The sequence below is a fragment of the Cyprinus carpio genome, chromosome B10 (assembly GCF_018340385.1).
Source record: "Cyprinus carpio isolate SPL01 chromosome B10, ASM1834038v1, whole genome shotgun sequence".
Lineage (NCBI taxonomy): Eukaryota > Metazoa > Chordata > Actinopteri > Cypriniformes > Cyprinidae > Cyprinus > Cyprinus carpio.
This window is the reverse complement of record NC_056606.1, coordinates 14,227,086-14,248,038: the sequence shown is the minus strand read 5'-3', so window position 1 is coordinate 14,248,038 and position 20,953 is coordinate 14,227,086. Positions and strand designations below refer to the sequence as shown.

General features: G+C 35.7%; 1 protein-coding gene and 1 long non-coding RNA gene across 2 annotated transcripts; one reads left to right on the top strand and one right to left on the bottom strand.

The window, feature by feature from the left end:
• Positions 1–1,892: 1,892 nt before the first annotated feature.
• On the top strand, positions 1,893–6,310 carry LOC109098176 (zona pellucida-like domain-containing protein 1). The gene is made up of 11 exons (XM_019111788.2): positions 1,893–2,010; positions 2,119–2,244; positions 2,473–2,693; positions 2,816–3,000; positions 3,281–3,353; positions 3,441–3,538; positions 3,623–3,703; positions 3,912–4,080; positions 4,376–4,493; positions 4,583–4,603; positions 5,194–6,310. The coding sequence occupies exons 1-11, from the start codon at positions 2,001–2,003 to the stop codon at positions 5,346–5,348; spliced, it is 1,257 nt and encodes a 418-aa protein (XP_018967333.1). The 5' UTR covers positions 1,893–2,000; the 3' UTR covers positions 5,349–6,310.
• LOC122138719 lies at positions 5,340–9,188 on the bottom strand. Its single transcript, XR_006155754.1, has 3 exons — positions 8,802–9,188; positions 5,595–5,636; positions 5,340–5,475 (listed from the first exon to the last, which is right to left on the bottom strand). It is a non-coding gene; the product is annotated as an uncharacterized LOC122138719 (long non-coding RNA).
• Between the last annotated feature and the right edge of the window lie 11,765 nt (positions 9,189–20,953).

Below are 20,953 nucleotides of genomic sequence, written 5' to 3'. Positions count from 1 at the left end.
TTCCATAGTGTCATATAAGTACGCTTCTTATATAAAAATCCACCTTTGTTCCTGACATGAATTTCCTGATCTGACAATCTCCTCATCTGCCATAAAGAAGGGTTGAATGTCAGGATGGAATATAAGGATTAGCTCTTTTGATTTGGAAGTGACCTAAGAGCACAAACCCTGAATCATACAAGATCAGCCTTTAAAACAGAAAGTGCCATTCTAAATCTTAATGACAGATGGTGTTGAAAGGAGTTTTATAAATTACATATATACATATATATTACACACACACACACACACACACACACACACACATATATACACATATAATATATATATATATATATATATATATATATATATATATATATATATATATATATATATATATATATATATATATATATATATACACACAAATCTGTTTGGGAGGAAGAAATCACACAGTTGGCATGTGACATGGGCAGGGGTCACGTTTAAGCTTTATTAAACCCATCTGTGATTCTCCACTGATTCACCTGAGATTTATCTGGATCTGTGGCACATCCCACTAAGAACGAAAAGAAAAAACGCTGAAACAAAGTGATTAGTTTGGAGCTTAAAGCAGAGCCCTATCATTACAGAGTAATCCACTGACCTTTTCACACCACTTAACAGTGTTTACACACTCAATGGCTGGCCTTCAATCAAACGGGCCCTGTTTTTGGACCTCTAGATATATATGATACTAGCATTAGTTTACTCTGACAACTGTTTAAAGAAAATGCACAGCATATGTGATCAGAGATCTCTGACTTGGAAATTAGAAACCAGATTAAAGCAGGTATAAGAATGGTTGGTGTATAAGTGTTAAGTGACCAAATAAGCACTACTTGGGAACATCTGGTATTATTTGTATCAGCTTTCAGGTGTCAAGCTATCAACCAAACTAAACACAGTAAGTGACTCAAGACTCGATTAAGATATTACTGTGAAGGGATGAGTCAAAACAAAGCCCAGGAGTGCACTGTGATGTGTATAATAAATGTTTTACTCACCCCTGTAATCATGTTGTCTGATTTTTGATCTATTTAATTAGTTATCTAATAATGCCCAGTGGGCTTAATTTATGAAATGCTGGCAGAACGAGTTTTCTGTGTAAACAGTGTGCCAAATCATTCTTATGTAATTTGTTGCAACAGTATGACAAATTAACATACAAAAAGCACAACTACACATATTTTATTTTAGATAGATAGATTGTTGTTTTTCATTATAGAACTTAATACATTATGGAAACAATTATTACATTATATTTAATATACCTGTGATTATGACAAACCCTGAAAACCCTTCTACAGTGCCAGGTTTTGTTAATATAATAATCAGTATATTTCAACTGATATGTCAAGAGTAGTTTCCTTTATCATTTCGAAGAAATCAGACAACAATGGCTAAAACAGTCGTGTGGTTATCGGTGAACACCTTGTCTAAAGAAAACAATGTTACCATGGAAACTGACAATCCATGAAAAACAGAAATAAACAATAACAAAAAATTACTCAGCTGCCTACCCCTGTCAGGTTTTCCATCAACATTTTTAAGACTCTCTTCGGTCAATTATGAGTGTTTGGTTTATCATCCTTAAACATAAAGATCCCTGACATTTCATACAGTGTTAAACTAAGGTGAAAAGAGCTATTGCTGTATTGTCTCTACTCCTCGGGGGCACGACACTTACTCCGTGAGGTCTTGTATTAAGATGCCAAGTATATCCATGTTTAAGTAAGTAGACAAAGAAACCAGGCCATTGTCACCTGCATATTTTTGAAGGCCCATGTTGTGTAGAGTTTTAGCAAGTGCCTTCAGGCGGTCAGCTATGGGACTTTATTCACAAAAGGGCTGGTCCCAAACAGTGAACACACCAAACCTCTCTGACCTTATTTCATTCCCACCCCCACAAAGGAAAGTGCTTTATAAAAGGACTCCACAGTTCTCACAGGCAGAGGATACCCAAACCAACCGCAAACATGATCCAAGGTGCGTACGTGTCCTAGGACGTGTAACTGTGGGATATACGCTAAGCTCCTGGATATACCGATGGTGACTAGCTGATTTTGATTATGGTGTATTTTCTTCCATGAACAGGTTCGCGTTCAGCAAACAACAGGAAAGATATTCTCCTCAACATTTTCCTCTTCCTCCTAGCTACAAAATTCGATAAAAGCTTTCAGTTACCACTGAGCGACTGCGGCTCAGAGTACAGACGTCCAGGTATAGTTTTCATTTCTGATTGAATCACACAGAAATGAATTGCTTGTTTACATCATAAAAATACCAGAATTATTTGAATGAGTTTATTTTGATGTATGTCTTAAGGCTTGTGATTCTGTCTAATTTGATGAACTTGGAAAACTTTCATTCGCTTCAAATGTTTTTTGCCTCAAGTAAGAGTTCGTACAGTTTTTTGTGCAACTAATCTGGTCGTTCTTGTCACGACAGAGTACAGAGACATCTCTGTAGACTGTGGAACGGAGTACATCAATCTGGCTATCAAATTCTGTCCTGTCGTGTACACCGGCTACAACGAATCAGAGTTAATTCTCAACAACATCATGAATAACCCAGAGTGCCATGCAACCCTCGATACTACCGTTTTACCTCCCGTAGCCCGATTTAGCTTCCCGATTAACTCAACCAATGCCTGTGGCAGCAACTTTGTTGTGAGTAATAGCTTTAAATCAGAGTAAATCATATAACTTAACTTATTATTCATAGTCAAAACTAAATGGTCAGTCGGTTTTTATGGCATTGAATACAATTAATTCCTAACGTTTCTCCACAGACAACAAGGAGCGTAGGGACAGGCGTATTCTCAGACTTCTCCAACATCGAGACGGTCAACATCAGTGGAATTATACGATCGAAAGACATCACAACAGGCACTGTGACGTATAACGCTGAGCTGAAGTACTACTACTCGTGCGCCTATCCTTTGGAGTACCTGATCAACAACACTCGGATGGATGTGTAAGCGCTTATTTTCTATCATGGTATAGCATACCAGGTCTAAGATCCATTTACTGAGGATAAAAGAACAAAACTCGCTGGGGAGTAAGCGTCTTGGTGTAGTATCACTTTCTAAGAACAGGTTAAATCCAATTGGTCCATCCCTGTTGTTGTCCTCAAGGGACAGGAAAACGATATCATATTCACAACAGAGAGTCACAATGACACAGATACACATGTCTAGTCTTAGAGCTGTCCAGTGGTTTTTGCTTAGCTTTAACCTAGCTATGCCTTCTCACAGGTCGGGTTCCTCGATTGCAGTAAAAGACAACAATGGCAGTTTAATCAGCACTCTGAATCTTAGACTCTTCAGTGTAAGTCTTTCCCTAAACTGGACCTACAGCTAGAGACATACACAAATATAAAATATTCATTTATCTGAATTTCTTTTCATTTCTCAGGACATAAACTACACCCAGCCTCTTGTTATGCCTCCCCTCGGTCTTGAGCTGAGGACTAATGTGTTTGTGCAAGTGGAGGCCACCAACTTGACCTCCCAGTAAGACCTGTTTTGTTGGGTATCATTATGGCAGTAAATGAATCAATTTTGCATTAAAGTCGACGATTGTTATGTGTTTCACAGGTACTTTTTGCTGCTGGACAGATGCTTTGCCTCCATTTCCACCATCCCCACCACCAGGAGCAACTTCAACCTCTTTATGCCGTAAGTTAAATCATAAATATTATTCGATTTTTGTTGTATTTAACCCCAAAAGTACTGTGCCTTTACTATGATACTTTGATCTATACTATGGTCTTACATACATGGCCATACCATGTATGTAAGCTTGTTTATAAAACTCTAAACTGTCCGATAGTATTTGGTGGGCCTGAGAGAAAATAATTTGCTATTTGATGATTTGTTTGATCAGTTGCAGCGGTGATCGGCTCACTAAAATGCTGGTGAATGGGGAGATGCAAACTGCTCGGTTCTCGTTTCCGGCCTTCCGCTTCACAGAGCAGCAGAACCAGACAGTATCAACATACTATCTGCACTGTATTACAAGACTCTGTGAAATATCAACCTGCAGTGCATTTAGGGTAAAAACGTATACTTCGCTTTCAAATTATTTGTTCTTGAATTAGCTAATTACTATTTATATAAGCTAAGCCTAGGCAAATTAGAAACACCTTTTGGCTTGGGATGTGTCTGTTGTTTTGTTTTTCTGTCATTGTCCATATACAGTGGTTTTGCCAAGCTTTGCTATTTTGGGGGGATTTTTGAACAAACAAACAAAAAAAGCAACATATACAGTACATTCAGTTTACCTACCCAGAGACAAACACTGGCCAAGACACTTTTTAGACTCACCATGCTCTATGGCTCTTTCCACAGCAATGTGGCAAACGAAAAAGGAGAGACGTTGTGCCTTTGACCACCACTCCTTCTCCAAATGGAGTCACAGAAACCAGAACCATCACATCACCAGCCATCATCATACGTGCAGATAATGGTACGTTCCTTCTTCTTTGTAAAAAACAAAATGAATTATTGATCTTCCAGATGTGAGAAACTGACTTTATTCTGTTTATTTCATTTCAGTGGTTGCAACAAAAGAGGAAGGTGAGCTTCAACTGTTTCACACATAAAGCATGTAATATTTGTCCAGATTCACTTCATATTTCCCAGTGTTGGGGAATCATTTCCTGAATGTATACTATAACATTATTCCAGTGTTAACTAAATACTAATTTAATGAAACAAACATAGGCAACAATCAAGCGCTCTCTTGTAGAATGTTCATTTTAGTGAATCAGTTTGTTTTAAATTAAATTTTTTTTACATTATTACAATTATTATAATATTTAAATAATTATTATAATTTTTTTATTATTTAAACTAATTTGCTATATAAATATGATTTTTCTCTAGCCATTAATCCAGTCTTCAGTGTCACAAATATCAGAAATCATTTTTGATTTGCTGATTTGGTGCTCAAGACACATTTTTCATTAATATCAATGTTGAAAACAATTGTGCTGCTTAATATTTTTAATGAAATAATGATACATTTTACTTCAGGATTCTTTGATGAATAGAAAGTTCAAAAGAATAGTATTTTTTGAAATAGAAATCTAGAAAAATAAATTTAAAACGCTATTTTTGTTTGTAGCTTACAGTCAATTCTAACCTCATATGTCCTTGTTTTGCAGAAGTCACAATCAGCATGAAACCACCTTCAGACTCCTCTGTGGGTATTGGCGTGGCTGTGGGCATCCTGGCATTTGCCTGCATCTTGATTGTAGGAATGGGAGCAGTTTTCTACAAGAAATACTGGCACAACGCACCTTCAGAAATGCCCCGGTGAGCTGAGACACCCTGCTCCAAGAGAGGACTGCCGCTGGAGGGCTGAGCAGGGCTCAGCGTAGAACTGTTTTGTACATCTCGATCTTTTATATATTGGTGAATAATCATAGCTTAAACTTGTGTTTGACCTGGGAATACATGTTTAAAGCACAACCAAAACAGAGATTTAATCCTTAGTTTATATATAATGCAATATGAATTCTCTGTGATTTGTATTTTGGAATTGAGGTGCATTAAAAATACTGACCCATCAAATGAATCCAATCCCAATGAGCTTACACTGTGGTACCTGTAAAACCCAAAAAGAAAATAAACTCACATGTGTGTGGAGGGTTCTGGAGCTCTTCAAGACAGTCCCAAATACCTTCTAAAATGTTATATGTTATTTATTAAAGACTACTCTTTCTGCTTAACCCTCATGCAATTTTGACATCCTCATGTCTAAAGACTACTCATGCACAGCCTAAAACATCCCTGCATTTACAATGAAACTTATAACTTTTAAATCAATAAAGAAATAGCAGAGTATTATAGATTCCTTCTGCATGTTCTACTTCATAAATAAAGAAATGCAAATGAAAGCAATTTCGAATGAGAGTGAGCCGAAGGAGAGTGCAGCAAAGCGTTGATCTTTAGATCTGAAGTTATGTTCTTGGCCCTGCAATTTGTATCTTTTTAATTCCTATGGCAGACTGAGCTCTTAAAAGTAGATGTACATTTGTGATTCATCCATTAATGCATGCTTCATATGAATAAAGGCTGCTGGTAAAAGAACAAATCACTGTCCTCTTGATTGGATTCTTACTTAGTAGCAGTAAAATAGAATTAAGATAAATAGCATTTGGGTCTTTTAGAACTATTATGCACACTTAAAATGTGACAGAGGTGAGTGTAAAAGGTTGTAGAAAATACCTATTTAAAAGTTGTCTATATGCTGCAAATAGGCACCTACTGTAGCTAAAGTGGGTCATGCAAATTCATTCAGAAAAAGGGGATTTTTGGGTGCCCGCACTGCAATATTAGTACGGAAATCTGATCACAGTCTAATATCATTTTACTGTGACCTGTCAAATGAACTAATAATGCCTGACCTGTATATTATCAGGTGTCTTTACAGCTATGATGAACCTAATTTCATTGTTCTCATTGTTTAGGGAGTCTTAAGGGTCACGTTTTCATGTCTGACACCTGAAACTGCTCTCACAGCCAAGCTGGAGAAAATGTGATCTTATGCTGCACTCCCTATAAATACCTAATTATCGCCATATTACACAAATACATAATTATCGCCATATTACACAAAATGATCAATCAATCAACCATTCACTCCATTCAGTTTGTTTTGTTTAGAGGTCATGACTGGGACAGAAACCCTGTTAAGTCCAGAGGGGAAAGGACAGATTCGCAGACAGATCCAGCACAGAAGTAGGGCACATGATGATTCATACCGTCAGATGCTGAACTAGGCCATCATTTTGTGGCACTCTTTAAGCCTCTTTGTTTCTTTTTCACTTTGTTTTGCAAGCATCGCTTCAAATAATTTAGCGGCCCACATTCTGACTCACCCGCAAAGGGTACAGTGGTTTTCCAAAGAAATGTAGCATAAAAATATAATAGATATTTTATTTTTAGGATTTATGAATCCAGTTTTTATCTGCAGTGTCCTACATAGCACAAAGCAGCTGCAGGAAATTTACTGTAAGAAATAGTAACACAATTCATATCTGCATATTTTGGTAACTGATAATTTAATTTAATTTAATTTAATTTAATTTAATTTAATTTAATTTAATTTAATTTAATTTAATTTAATTTAATTTAATTTAATTTAATTTAATTTAATTTAAATTTATGCAATAAAGTATGTAAAATGACAATGCCACTAAATAGATTAAAGTTCTTTTTCTTTTATTTTATAAAGCTTTTCCAATCTTGTTAATGTCAGATTTTCTTGTATCTCTGCTTACAAACTAAGCCGAAACCAGTTCGGATTTACCCACAGAATCATTGTCCTTTCATCTCCACCTTTGTTTCAAGCGCTCAAGACAATATGGAATTTCCTATTGAGGAAAGCTTATTTATAATTCAAAGGCCCTGCATCACAGGAGTCATACCCAGTTATTAATGATAGAATGAGAGGGTGAGAGGAGGACTGAAGAAGCAGGGTAATGAAGGAGGCAGAGGAGAGAGAGGGCTGTGCTTTGAACCTCACTGCAGGAGCGCTGTAAAAGCTTCAAAGCTCTGTGGCTTGAAGGAGACCTGCAGACCAAACACACATAAGGGCTATAGAGAGCTCTGAGCCCAAACCTGCTCAGTAATCCTGTATGCCTCTCTAAAACCTCTTACAACAACCGTATATTCCTTCTGTCTGAAGACCACCAGCAGAGAAATATGCTCAGGTCACACCCGTAGACTCACAAATAAGAGGACTTCACTGAAAATAAAGGGCTTCCATTAGAAAGCGTTTCACAATGAAACACTTTGTTCTTGAGGAATGTAACTTTTGGTCCTGACTGTGATGGAGAGGCAGCCTTTATCTCCTATGAAGTTTTGATTGAGTGTCTCTGACTTATGCTCTAGTTTAGTATCCTTCAAAAACACAAGATATCAAAAGCAAATCATTTCAGAAAGTGTTTTTACAAATCGCACCGAACTACAAACATCAACCTTTTGATTATTTTAAACCTTGGAAATAGACCAAACTAGAAAGTTCAAACTAAATTTATTTTATTCTGCTTTTTAAAGAAAATTCCTGAAAAATGCATTAAACATATATATATATATATATATATATATATATATATATATATATATATATATATATATATATATATATATATATATATATAGGTAGCTTACTATAATTATCATCATCATAATTTTTTATTTTATTCAAATATTTCTAAACATATTTAAATATTTAAAATAATGTATAAAATACATTATTATTATATATGTATAATGTAATTATTATTATTTTTAAAATAGTAAAATAAATACATTATTATAATATTATACATTGTTATTATAATATTAATAGTATCATTTTATCGAAATGAGTGTATTTACATTTTTTATTAAAACAAATTAATATTTATTATAATATAAATAACATTTTATTTATACTAATAAAATCATTTAAAAGATAAAATAATATTTAAAAATACATTATTATAATATAAATATTTTATTTCTATTTTATTTCAATAAAATACAAACATGAAAAATTGAAATACTTTGGTAAATAAAGTATATTTTGCTTTGGCATTAAAAAGCAATTTCAATTATTCTTGACTGTAGCACTATAGTGCATGAAGAGCACTTTCTACCTATAAACTGAGCTGCTTTTCAGTCAGTGTGTTTCCATTGCACATTATGCGTCTGGTCGATATATTGTAATAAATATTATACTTAAATATTACACCGAGCCCAATAATTGAACTATAATCATTACCTTGGGACACTGATCTATGATCTCCATCAATGCTGCAGGCACGGTGGGATAGTTCTTGGTTCAGCTCACGGGGGATCTCTCCTATCAGACCTCATCAGTGTGGTCAGCCTCTCGTGAAAGAAGAGACCTCATTCTAGTGCATGATTGAAGAGAGAAAGAAAAAGAGAATTCAAGACAAGCCAGACTGAAGCTCTGTGAGCAGAAAAGCTCCATGTGATTACTTCTGTTCTGCTCCAGACAGCAGCCATCATCTCAACACACACACTTTCAGATGGACACTGTGTGCTCCACTGAGAAAGCATCTGTGACAGATGGCAAAAAAGGTGTAGACATTTTTAAAAGAATCATATTTCACCTGTTGTGCTCATAAACGCTGCAGCTTTACTTCCACTGACTGAAACATTCCCAGGTTCACAGCACAAATAAAGTAGTCTTATCACTCCCTCCTTGTTCAGGTCTGTCTGTATTTGTTCATGCCTGTATTTCGTGCTAGTCAATCAAAGTTGAAAGGTGTAGCTCACGAACGGTATAGGTCAGGAAATTGGATTGAATCTAAACCTGATTCCTCAACCTGGGGCTGGGCAACAGTATTAGATCCTGTTGCTTTTTCTTTCCAACCCTAGCATTCAGTTTTGAGCACTGTTCAGGAATGAATCGTTTGTTCAACTCTTTCTCCAAAAACGCCCTTGATGAACCAAAGGTGATGCGTGAAATATCAATGTGGCTGTAAACATGATATCTGAACAGTAGAGGGCAGACGTGCAGCAGCTCATAATGTTCGGCCTTGCCAGGACACTGAAAGAGATGAGAAGACTGAGAGAGAGAGAGAGAGAGAGAGAGAGAGATACGAGCTGATGAGGCAGAGAGAGAGAGAGGGAGCTCATAATGTTCGGCCTTGCCAGGACACTGAATCATAAACAATATTAGCAACATACTAGTTCTATTGTTCCCCTGATAAGATTTAATAACCAAACTCTGTGTCTGATGAGGCAGAGAATCGTGTTTTTTTTTTTTTCTTTTGGAAAAAAATACATGTTGCTATTACACTGTTTACAGAATTATCAGTTAGAGGACAAACTCACAAATAAAACAATTCTGTCATTGTTTACTCACCCTCATGCCGTTGCCGTTCCAAAACCAAATGTATTTTCTTCAGTGGAGAAATAGATGGGAAAATGCGCTGCGAAACCGATTGTAGGCTAAATCTTCTTTTTTTTCTTCTCTCCCCCCACCCAAAAAAAGCTTACGGTTATTTATGAACACAAATACAAACCCAGCACAAGTTGTGAAAGATAGAAATGAAAGAATCAAACATGAAGCTGGAAGAAATCTATACTTTGTTTTTGTGTATTTTTCATGCACCTTGTTGGTTTCTTCAAATTCCATCAGAAAAGCCCCTCAAGAATAGCCTACTGGAGGACTAAATAGTAAATGGAGTAAATGATGATGAACTGTTCTTTTAAATACAACAAAAAGTTCTGAAGATGTGCAGATCTAAAATGCTACATGGTGTTACACTGCTGTAGAACTGCAGATTATACAGTAGATGAGCCGGCATGAGCAGATGTGAACATACGTTTATATCTGCACAGACACATTTATGTGGTTGAGTATAAATGTAATGTGCACACAGCAGTCTGATCAAGACACTAATGTAAAGTAAAGTTTAATTGCATTCTGTGTCTGTGGAGTCTAAGTGGTTATGTCCATCATTACCATGTTGACCAAATCAACTTTACTTTTACATGAAGATAACAATAGATATTTATTAAATATACAGTAGCCTAATATATCCCTAAAATCATTGTAGAGGGGATTTAGGTAAGAACAGAGTGAAGACAGCCTTTTCAGCAAAGGTAATATGTCATTTTACACACACAGCCTATAAAATTTACAGTATTCACATATTTATATAGAGGGTTTAGGGCAGTTTTCAGTTGGTTAGTCTGAGAAAACATAAAAATATAACAAATTTAATTTCTTCTTTTCTTTTATAAAAAGTCTTATGATTATATTCTGAAATTCCTTATCTTCGTAACATAAGTCTGTGTTTGCTGACATTGCAGGCCGTTCCAAACGAGTGATATTATTGAGTGATGTAAACTTCTACAGAAACTGTGAATGGGGACAGTTACTGTAGTGTTATTTGTGTCTGTATGTACACACGAGTGCTTTTATGTGTGTTTGGTGGTGGGGCTCTCAGCGAACAGTCCCCTATTGTTCTGAGTGAAAGGGTAATTGACTGTGAATGACTCTGACTTTAATAAACACCTGCTTGCTCTGTTACCTGTGTTGCATCAGTGCGCCTCTTCTAGGCTCTCCAAGCTGCCATTTACAGAAAAACTCCACTGAAGAGCCTCAGGCTTTCTGCCTAGATCATTAATCAGCGTCCACCATGGACATAAAGTCATTTACTTTTGACAAGCCCCCAGTGTGTGCTATGTGATAGCAGGCCTGGCATAACAGCATTAATTGGTAATTTACTGGAATATCCATACGAGGAAGTGCAGAGGACAGAGGCCACGGCTAAGACCCAACGTCTAAGGTGCTATTAGGTTTGAAAGAAGTCCATGGTGCCATTTAAACAGCAAATGTCACATTTGAAGGCTACAAACGCACACACAACCTTGAATATGTATACGTGCAGCTCTTACAGACAATTACCATGGTAACTGCCAAAACACCATAGGAACTGCAATTTCTGGCGTAAACTCACATTAGTGGTTGCTGCGTTAGGCTCTAAAAACATATTTTATAGAACTGTTTTTGCCCAAACAATAAAAGTTAATGCGGTCCAAACAGCCACACTGAACCCCACAGACTTTTATTTCGTGGACCATCTATCCATAAATAAATAACTAATCAATCTTAATTAATAATTTTTTTTTTATATGTTCTTTTATGTTCCACAGAAGATGGTCGCATAGGTTTGGAATGTCAAATGATGACAGAATTTAATAGTAACTAAAATTACATTTTCATACATTTTAAAGGGTTACTCCACCCCAAAATGAAAATCTGCCATCAGTGATTCAACCGTAATGTTATGAAGCGATGAGAATACTTTTTGTACACGAAGAAAACAAAAATAACAACTTTATTCAACAATTCCTCTCCTCTGTGTCTCTCCAAATCAGCGTAGCGCAATTTTGACAAATCTGAGCAGTACGCAGGCAGCACACCATCTTCTGTATCAGCCGCACCATAAGGATACGTTTTTTACGTGTATTTACACTTTGGTTTGAAAGAAAACAGAGCAGCGTGGCTGACACAGAAGAGTGTAAGCCGCTTGCGTACTGCTCAGAATTGCCAAAATGGCGCTATGCTGATTTGGAGAGACATAGAGGAGAGAAATTGTTGAATAAAGTCATTATTTTTGTTTTCTTTGTGTATAAAAAGTATTCTTGTCGCTTCATAAAGTTACGGTTGAATCACTGATGCCAGATGGACTATTCTGATGATGCTTTTCATACTTTCCTGGACCTTGACACTGTTATTTACTTGGCAGTCTATGGGACAGCCTCAAGCCTCCCTGTTTTCATCCAAAATATCTTAAATTGTGTTCCGAAGACGAACGAAGCTTTTACGGGTTTGGAACGACATGGGGGTAAGTGATTAATGACAAAAAATTCATTTTGGGGTGGAGTATCCCTTTAAATGCATTTAACTTGTTAACCTATTTTGACATTTCTGTTGTGATTTCTATTTAGGTTGAAATAGTTGAAACCACACCACACATTAAATATTAATTTAAGGTTTACAATTGATTTAATAATTTAAAGCAATTTTTTAAATGATTTAACTGTTTTAATTATTTAGGTATGCATAATTTTATTTTTTTTAAAACATTCCTAGCAACCATCTACAGGTTCAAATTTTAATTTAATTTAATTTAATTTAATTTCATTTAATTTCATTTCATTTCATTTCATTTCATTTCATTTCATTTAATTATTTTCTTATTTTGACAGAGGTGGTGCCAAGTTAACATGTCCTTACTCAAGTTAAAATAACTGTAGTAACTATATATACTATTACATTTGAAGTGGATCAAAAAAGTTGATCAAAGTTGTCCTAAGACAAGAACACATTTTGGTATTAGGTTTTAGGACAACTTTCTTGGTTTTGGTCCATTTCAAATTTTAACTAGACTATTTTGCTAAAAATGAAGGGTATAGTACATAGTACAAGTGGGAAATTCACATGAGTCTTTATCAACATATTAAAACATAATCTTTAATTTTTTTAAAAGTGCCACAATTGTATGTGACATTTTGATGGATGCAAGTGTTTCCTTGCTTTAATGGATTCACCTTGCTATATAAAGATAGAGAGAGCGAATTTTCCCATCAACACATTTGTCTACCAGATCACTGTCTCACGGCTGGAATTAAGAGAGAAAAAAAGACAGGTAGACAGAAGGAGAGAAGAACAGCAGAGAGACAGAAAAAGAGAGTATGTTAACTTCACAGCCAAACTAAACACACCGCCACAGCCAAACACAAAACACACAGAGAGACAGAGAGAGAATGGAAATATATACATAGAGAGAGAGAGAGAGAGAGAGAGAGAGAGAGACAAATGGCAATGATGGAGAGACACCGTAAGATGTAGTGCTTATCAACACAAAAGAAAACAAAACTGAAAAAGCCCGCAATAGCTGTGTCACACTTAGAATAACAATACAGTGTTTGGCAATTTCCCTCTGTGCTTTCATTGCTCGCAGTCAAGATTACATTTGAAAAATATTTCAAGCCAGATTTCTCAATTTTGCTTGTACCGGTACAACATGAATACATTCAGCACCCTCAGGTTTCATTCTTGCATTGTGGAAATGCAGAATATATTTCTGCACATGAATGCAAAGGGTATTTTCTCCTGCAAAGATGAGCAATCACAAATTTATTCGTTGCGCTATTCACAAGAAGATATAATAAACCCTTTCTCTCTTTCTGGCTGTGTCTCGCTTTGTTTACTTACATTATGCTGTATACTAAATGTGTTTACTTACTTTCAAGTAAATACTGTAGTAACAAAAAAAGTTTAAAAGATTAGTTTTGAGACCTACTATAATGTAATATTTTCTTGTCACCAGAAGACTTTTGGGTAATATTAGCTTGAAAAGCATGCATGGAAATGTAATTCTCAAATCCAACGGGAATAGTATGCCATCTGGGTGCTTTTGGCATACTATTTTCAACCTACTATTATTTGGGATGTGCTAATCTTGCATACTATAATGGGTAGTATGCAAATTTTGACACAGATCTCCTTTGAGTAAGTGAATGAACACAATTCTCACTCAGCAAATGCTCTCATCCTCTGATTGTGACTCATCTGTCTGGTGACATTGACACTGAGTGCTGATATCACGTAACCTTGATCACGAGTGGGATAGAGAGAAAAGGGCCGTCACCTCATTCTGGCTTATTTGAAATTCTGAGTAAGTAAATTATGAACGTTGAGCAAATTAAGAAGCCTGCACCTTGTCTGGCTGCCAGAGCATCGGACAATATGCTTGACAAACGAGAGAGCTTCACATCCATGCCCCCTCTCTTGTCATCTCACTCTGGCTCCCCTGAGAGATGTTGTTTAAAGAGCCGGGAATAAATCAGGCCGATGAAATTTAAGATGTGGCTCTCAAGTGGATTGCTGGGGATAAATCAACTTGTTTTTTAGGGTTTTACATTCATTAATTAGATTAAACAAAATCAGGGACCATCATGAGCAGGGCTCAACAATAAAAAAAATTTCATGCCAGTAACAAAGCAACACCAATGTTCAATACATGGCAGAAAACCAGTTGTTTAAGTTTGCATAAATATAACACATGTAGGCTACATAAGCAGGGATGCACAAATAAAATAAAATAATTAAAAAAAGAAAAAAATAAGATAATATAAGATAATAAAGTTGTATAATATTTGATTTAAAAAATATAAAAATATTAATTATATTATTAATTATAATTATATAACAATTAATTATATTAAAATATAATAAAGTACAATATACAAAATAAACAAAAATATTAAATAATTTTAATATTTTTAAAACATTACAAATATTAAAATAAAATCATTTAAAAAACTTCAAGTGAATTTAGACAACACAACTTTATATGATGAAAACTGGATATTAGTTTTTTTTAACAAATTAGTTAAAGATTAGCTACAACCTTAGTTAACTATATTAGTTAACCTGAACGAAGTATGAACATCTTTAGCATTTAACCTTAATTCACTGAATTTCAACATTTACAAATACATTTTCAAAATCAAAAGTTGTATTTGTTAACAACACTGCACTGTCGACCAACATGAACAACTACCAGTTAGTTAATTATTTTTCTTAATTAACATTAACAATGATTTATAAATGTGAAAAATATACCTTTAATGAGAACACCTTATTGTAAAGTGTTACCAATTACATTTAACAGAATTATTTTAATTTTAACTGAGCGACAAATGATGACAAAGGTGATATAAGGGCCTGTTTATACCTGGTCTTTTCATGCATTTTCTCTGATCTGATAACTGTCTGATCGTAAAAAAAAAAAAAAAATGGTGTAAATACACTCCAAAACGCTTTCAAGATGGATTTAAATCTGAAAGCTCAAACCACCATAAGGAGGTGATCTGGGATGCATTCCAGATGAAACTGGAGTGTAAATGCATCTGGTCGTTGAAACCACATATGTACATTTTTGTACACATACTGACCAAATTTAAAGAAAGCCTGGTATGATGTGTTGGCTGATCGCAAACCATCCTTGCATGCAAGAATCACTCACACACCTCTTGTCTTTATCAGCCTCTCTCTAATTGCTGTAGTTCTTCACTTCTCTTAAATCATCCTGATGTCTTCCTTTCTCGGTCCCGGCACAGCCTGCAGGGGATAACTGCTTGAATGGGCACTGAGTGGTCAAAACTGAATAAATCCCATTTTTGTGCATAATGGCATTTCTGTCTGGACTCACCCCTAGTCAATCCACTCTCCAGAGACTTCTGCACAAGGTGGAAAATGCAGAATTAGAAAGCAGATAGCCACCTCCATTAAATGTAGATTCATTTAATTTGTTTAATTACAGTTTAACGATGGAAAAACAGGAAATTCCTACTGTAAGTATTCCGAAATCTGGAAAACACTGGAGTTTTATACACTTTTTTAATCCTATAAATTTCCTGAGCGTGAAATGTATAAATAAATGGTATGAATCGACTATAATACATAACATTTTATGCAAACATGATTATAAACAAAACTTTTTTTAAGGTAATGATGCTTTCAGATATATAGGCTTTTGTTTAATGCAGCCTCAAGAGCTTCCCAGCAGCTTCATCAGGTTTTCCAGTTACCTCATGACCTGTCAAGTTACATTCACCAACTCAGAGATCCAATTTAAGGAGGTGACCTAAACTTGGCAAGGTGCAGGTGATGTTGTCTTGTGGCTGACTTTTCCCTCCATGCTAATTGTTGTAATAAAGTTTAAAGACTTTTAAAGGTCGTGGAGATCTCCGATAATTTAACTGTGTTCACAGATTATTATTTTCTTATATATCTAGCACACAATGTACTATCTAGCTAAATGTACTTCAGGAGTACTCAGAAATGAATGAATAGCTCTGAATTTTGCAAAGGGGGACTATAATTGCTATTCCCCAGAAATACAAGTACAGTGGGGAAAATATTTATTTGATGATTTTGTAAGTTTGCCCACTTACAAAGAAAAGAAGGGTCTGTAATTTTAATGGTAGGTTTATTTTAACAGATAGACACAGACCAAAAAATCCAGAAAAACCACATTATATAAAGGTTAGAAATTGGTTTGCATTTCAGTGAGTGAAATAAGTATTTGATCCCCTACAAACCAGCTAGAACTCTGGCTCCCACAGATTGGTTATGTGCCCATGTGGAACACAGATTAGTCCTGCCACTTTAAGAAGTTACTCCTAATGTCAGCTCGTTAGGTGTATAAGACACCTGTCCACACAATAACCCCTCCCACCACCATGGGCAAAACCAAAGAGCTGTCATAGGATGTCAGAGACAAGATTGTAGATCTGCACAAGGCTGGAATGGGCTACAAATCCATCAGGGAGAAGCTTGGTGAGAAGGAGACAACTGCTGGTGTGATTATTTGGAAATGGAAGAAATGCAAAATAACCAGCAATTAAAGTTTGCCAATGAACATCTAAATGATTCAGAGAAGGCTTGGGAGAAAGTGCTGTGGTCAGATGAGACCAAAACTGAGCTCTTTGGCATTAACTCGACTCACCGTGTTTGGAGGGAGAGAAATGCTGACTTTGAACCCAAGTACACCACCTCTACAGTCAAGCACGGAGGAGGAAACATTATGCTTTGGGGCTGTTTTTCTGCTAAGGGTACAGGACCGCTTCACCGCATTGAGGGACAAATGGACGGGGTCATGTACTGTAAAATCCTGGACGAGAACATCCTTCCCTCAGCCAGAACACTGAAGATGGGTCATGGATGGGTCTTCCAGCATGACAACGACCCGAAACATACCGCCAAGGCAACAAAGGAGTGGCTCAAGAAGAAGCACATTAAAGTCATGGAGCGCCCTAGCCTGTCTCCAGACCTCAGTCCTATAGAAATCTGTGGAGGGAGCTGAAACTTTGAGTTGCCTAATGACAGCCAAGAAACCTTAAGGATTTAGAGAGGATCTGTAAAGAGGAGTGGACCAAAATCCCTTCTGAGATGTGTGCAAGCCTGGTGACCAACTACAAGACACATCTTATCTCTGTGGTTGCCAACAAGGGTTTCTGCACCAAGTATTATGTCATTTTTGCTTGGGGATCAAATACTTATTTCACTCACTGAAATGCAAATCAATTTTTAACCTTTATATAATGTGTTTTTCTGGATTTTTTTGGTTGGTATTCTGTCTCTTTATGTTAAAATAAACCTACCATAAAAATTACAGACCCTTCATTTCTTTGTAAGTGGGCAAATTTATAAAACCAGAAGGGGATCAAATAAATATTTTCTCCACTGTACATAATTTATTTGCTATTTTGAGAATTTGAAGTGATTTAGAAAAAAGAAAGAAAAAATATGAAAGAAATATATATTCATTTTACATATAAATATAAATACCCAAAACCAAAAAGAAACACAAAACAAAAAGCTGCTTTATATATTACAGAATCACTATATATTGCACATGACCAGGTCCACTGCTACCCGCGCGCACACACACACACACACACACACACACACACACACACACACACACACACACACACACACACACACACAAACACACACACACACACACACACACACACAATCACCATCTTACGTTACAGATGTCCCACTAGAGTAAATGGGGTTAAGTGCTCTGCTCAAATGCACAATATGTTTCACAGATTGTCCTTTATGGTGTGTGAACCTACAACCTTTAAGAGCCCAGACCTTTAACTACTAGGCTACACAGAAGATATATAAATCGATATGATATGGCATGTTTGTGTGGCTTATTGCTTTTATAAGATTTTGTCAATTTGCTAAAAGTTACCAATGTTGAATAAATAGTAAGATACCATATATGAATATTTATAATCAGAACAAACATTTCTTCAGCATTGCAAAGTAAATACATGCTGTTCCCAAAACTTTCATCAATTGTTTTTTTGGACCCATTGACTTTCATTATAAAACAATTAAGGACAAAAGGCAAAGCTATTAATTTAATAAACTGGATATTATAACACTTTTCAAAGCTCAGCGTAAAAAGAAAATATTTGAGAATACTAGAAATCAGTCTGAATGTTGTCATTTTCAGTATTTGGTGGCTATAACTAAAAACTGACAATTGTAGTCAATTAAATTGCTACTTATGTCAGGATACTGTAATAAAAATCAGCAATAGGAGAAGGACCTTGAACAGATTAAAGAAGCGTTATTTTGGGTGTAAATAGCCTAAAGCTGTGATTCTCAGTGGAGAACTAGCAGAGATGAAAAAAGTTTAGAAACTTAAATCTGAGGAAAAAGGAAGAAGCCACGGATGAAAGAGAAGAAAGGATCGGAGAGAGTCGCTATGGGTTTACGGGGGCCATGGCCTCGAAACTGAAGAAGCTGCCAAAAGAAAAGAGAAGAGCTTAAAGAGATTTATTAGCACATTCTTGAGAAGAACTAACCTGGAGCTACAGACAACTGAGTTCATTCAATTTATTTTCTAATTATAATTACATTATAATTTAGAATCTGCCATGTAATGAGAGATGGACATTGGACCAAATTCTCTGAAACCACAAAAAGAAGCAATAAACATTTGAGTGATAATCTTGCAGATACTTATGCACTATCACACACACATAACAGTGCTCAGTAAACACAGCATTATCGGTGCAAATGAAACTCGCATTCAGACAGCCTGTTATTTTGAAGGCTTTTCAGCAGCCACTGCAATCACACAACAATGTGGCACTCTTAATAAAAGAGCAAGTGTTTATAAACGGACCCTTTTATGGAGAAATATTGGCTTTTCTAAAAATAAAAAATAAAACAGTGGGAAATGTCTTTATGGATAAACAAGACAAACGAGAACCTGACATTGGTTACTGGGTTTGGATTTGATTTATAAAATCAAATAATCACAGTATAGAAAACCATACATGTGTTACAGTCACGTCTTACAAGCTGGCACTGCTAAATAAATAATTTACTCTGTAGAGTTTGTTGTTCTGAAATGCGTACTTGCTTGATACAGTACAATTTACTGGTTATGTAAGACCTTGGCTTCACTGAAACCAGATCGCTATGCCAGAACCGACCAGCATAGTTTCTATGGTGAGATCTGTTAAGCAAAATAACACAAAGACAGACAACAAGAGGAAATCATGCAAATGAGGTAATTAAAATACCAAAAAATAACAAATTGGGAAAGAGGAAAAGGTTGCTGTCCTCAACACAGTGCTGCAACAAGACATGGATACAAAATATTATTGTTTTTTACATTTGCTCCTGGATACTTTAAGACAGTTATAGATTTTTTATAGATCTGAAAACACTGAATGACAGATATGATTTCTGAAAAGGGCTACACAGAATGAATCAATCAAATCATAGAGTATGAAGCCAAAAGAGAAAGAAAAAGGAGCTAAAGGAGAGTTGAGATGTGGAAAAGAGAAGGACTGCTAACCAAATATCATGAATTGAAACCATGAAATGTTTTGACACATATTTTGTTTTCACATGAAAACACATTTAAAATGAATACGTTTCAACCTTAAAACAACTGATAAAACTACTAAGCATCAGTGCACACTGCACACCAACTAACCATGAACTTCTATAATTGCAAGTCAGAGGCAGGTGGCATTTAAACCCGCAATACATTTGCAGCTAATAAAATGGATAAATGGATACGGACAATCTGCCTGTTATTTTTATATGTGGTTACACTGTTTATTTTCTCAACTTTTAGGAGTGCACTAGCATACAGATCAGTCTCAATGCTAATATTTGCACTAAAAGCCACAAACCTTCAATTTTGACTCCATGGGGTCTTTAAAAAAGAGAAGAATATAAAACATAAATCATCAATCCAGCAAAACATCTTTCTGTGCAAAATCTTTTTGATTGCTGTGCAAACGGTGCAAAATGAAACATTAAAAAGCCGATTTGCCAAGGGTCGAAGGTTTGTATTTCATTTCCATTTTTATAGCCAAACACACTCCACATCAGAATGGAAAGAGAAAAGGGTGGTTTTTGAGTGAGAGGGCAACTGATGTTATGACAGAAAACTTATGTTTTCTCAAGCCAATTATGTTTAAAATACTGTAAATGTAAAAACAACAAATAGTATTGTCATTCATTAAAGAACCAGAGATAAGAATTCTAGACAGACTGGCAGGAGCAGGCAAACTTGAAGTGTGAAAGATCCCAGCATGCATTCGAGAGCATTTGCCTGCAGTTATAGAATATGCATGTGCCATGTGAGAAGCTCATATGAATATGACTCATGAGCGAATATAAGGCAAATGCTGCACTTTTCAAACGTGACCTTGACAAGCTCTTTATAGCAGGACAAATGGCTCACAAAGGCTTGAGTGAGCAGGTCTCAATATTCTTTATACAAACACACACTGAAATGAATTCCTGGCATAGCTGTTCATTCTGAG

Excerpts from the sequence above, each read along its gene's own strand:
- LOC109098176 (XM_019111788.2), top strand. Across the intron at positions 2,245-2,472 it reads CTCAGAGTACAGACGTCCAG|AGTACAGAGACATCTCTGTA; the intron begins GTATAGTTTTCA and ends TTGTCACGACAG. Across the intron at positions 4,081-4,375 it reads CAACCTGCAGTGCATTTAGG|CAATGTGGCAAACGAAAAAG; the intron begins GTAAAAACGTAT and ends CTCTTTCCACAG.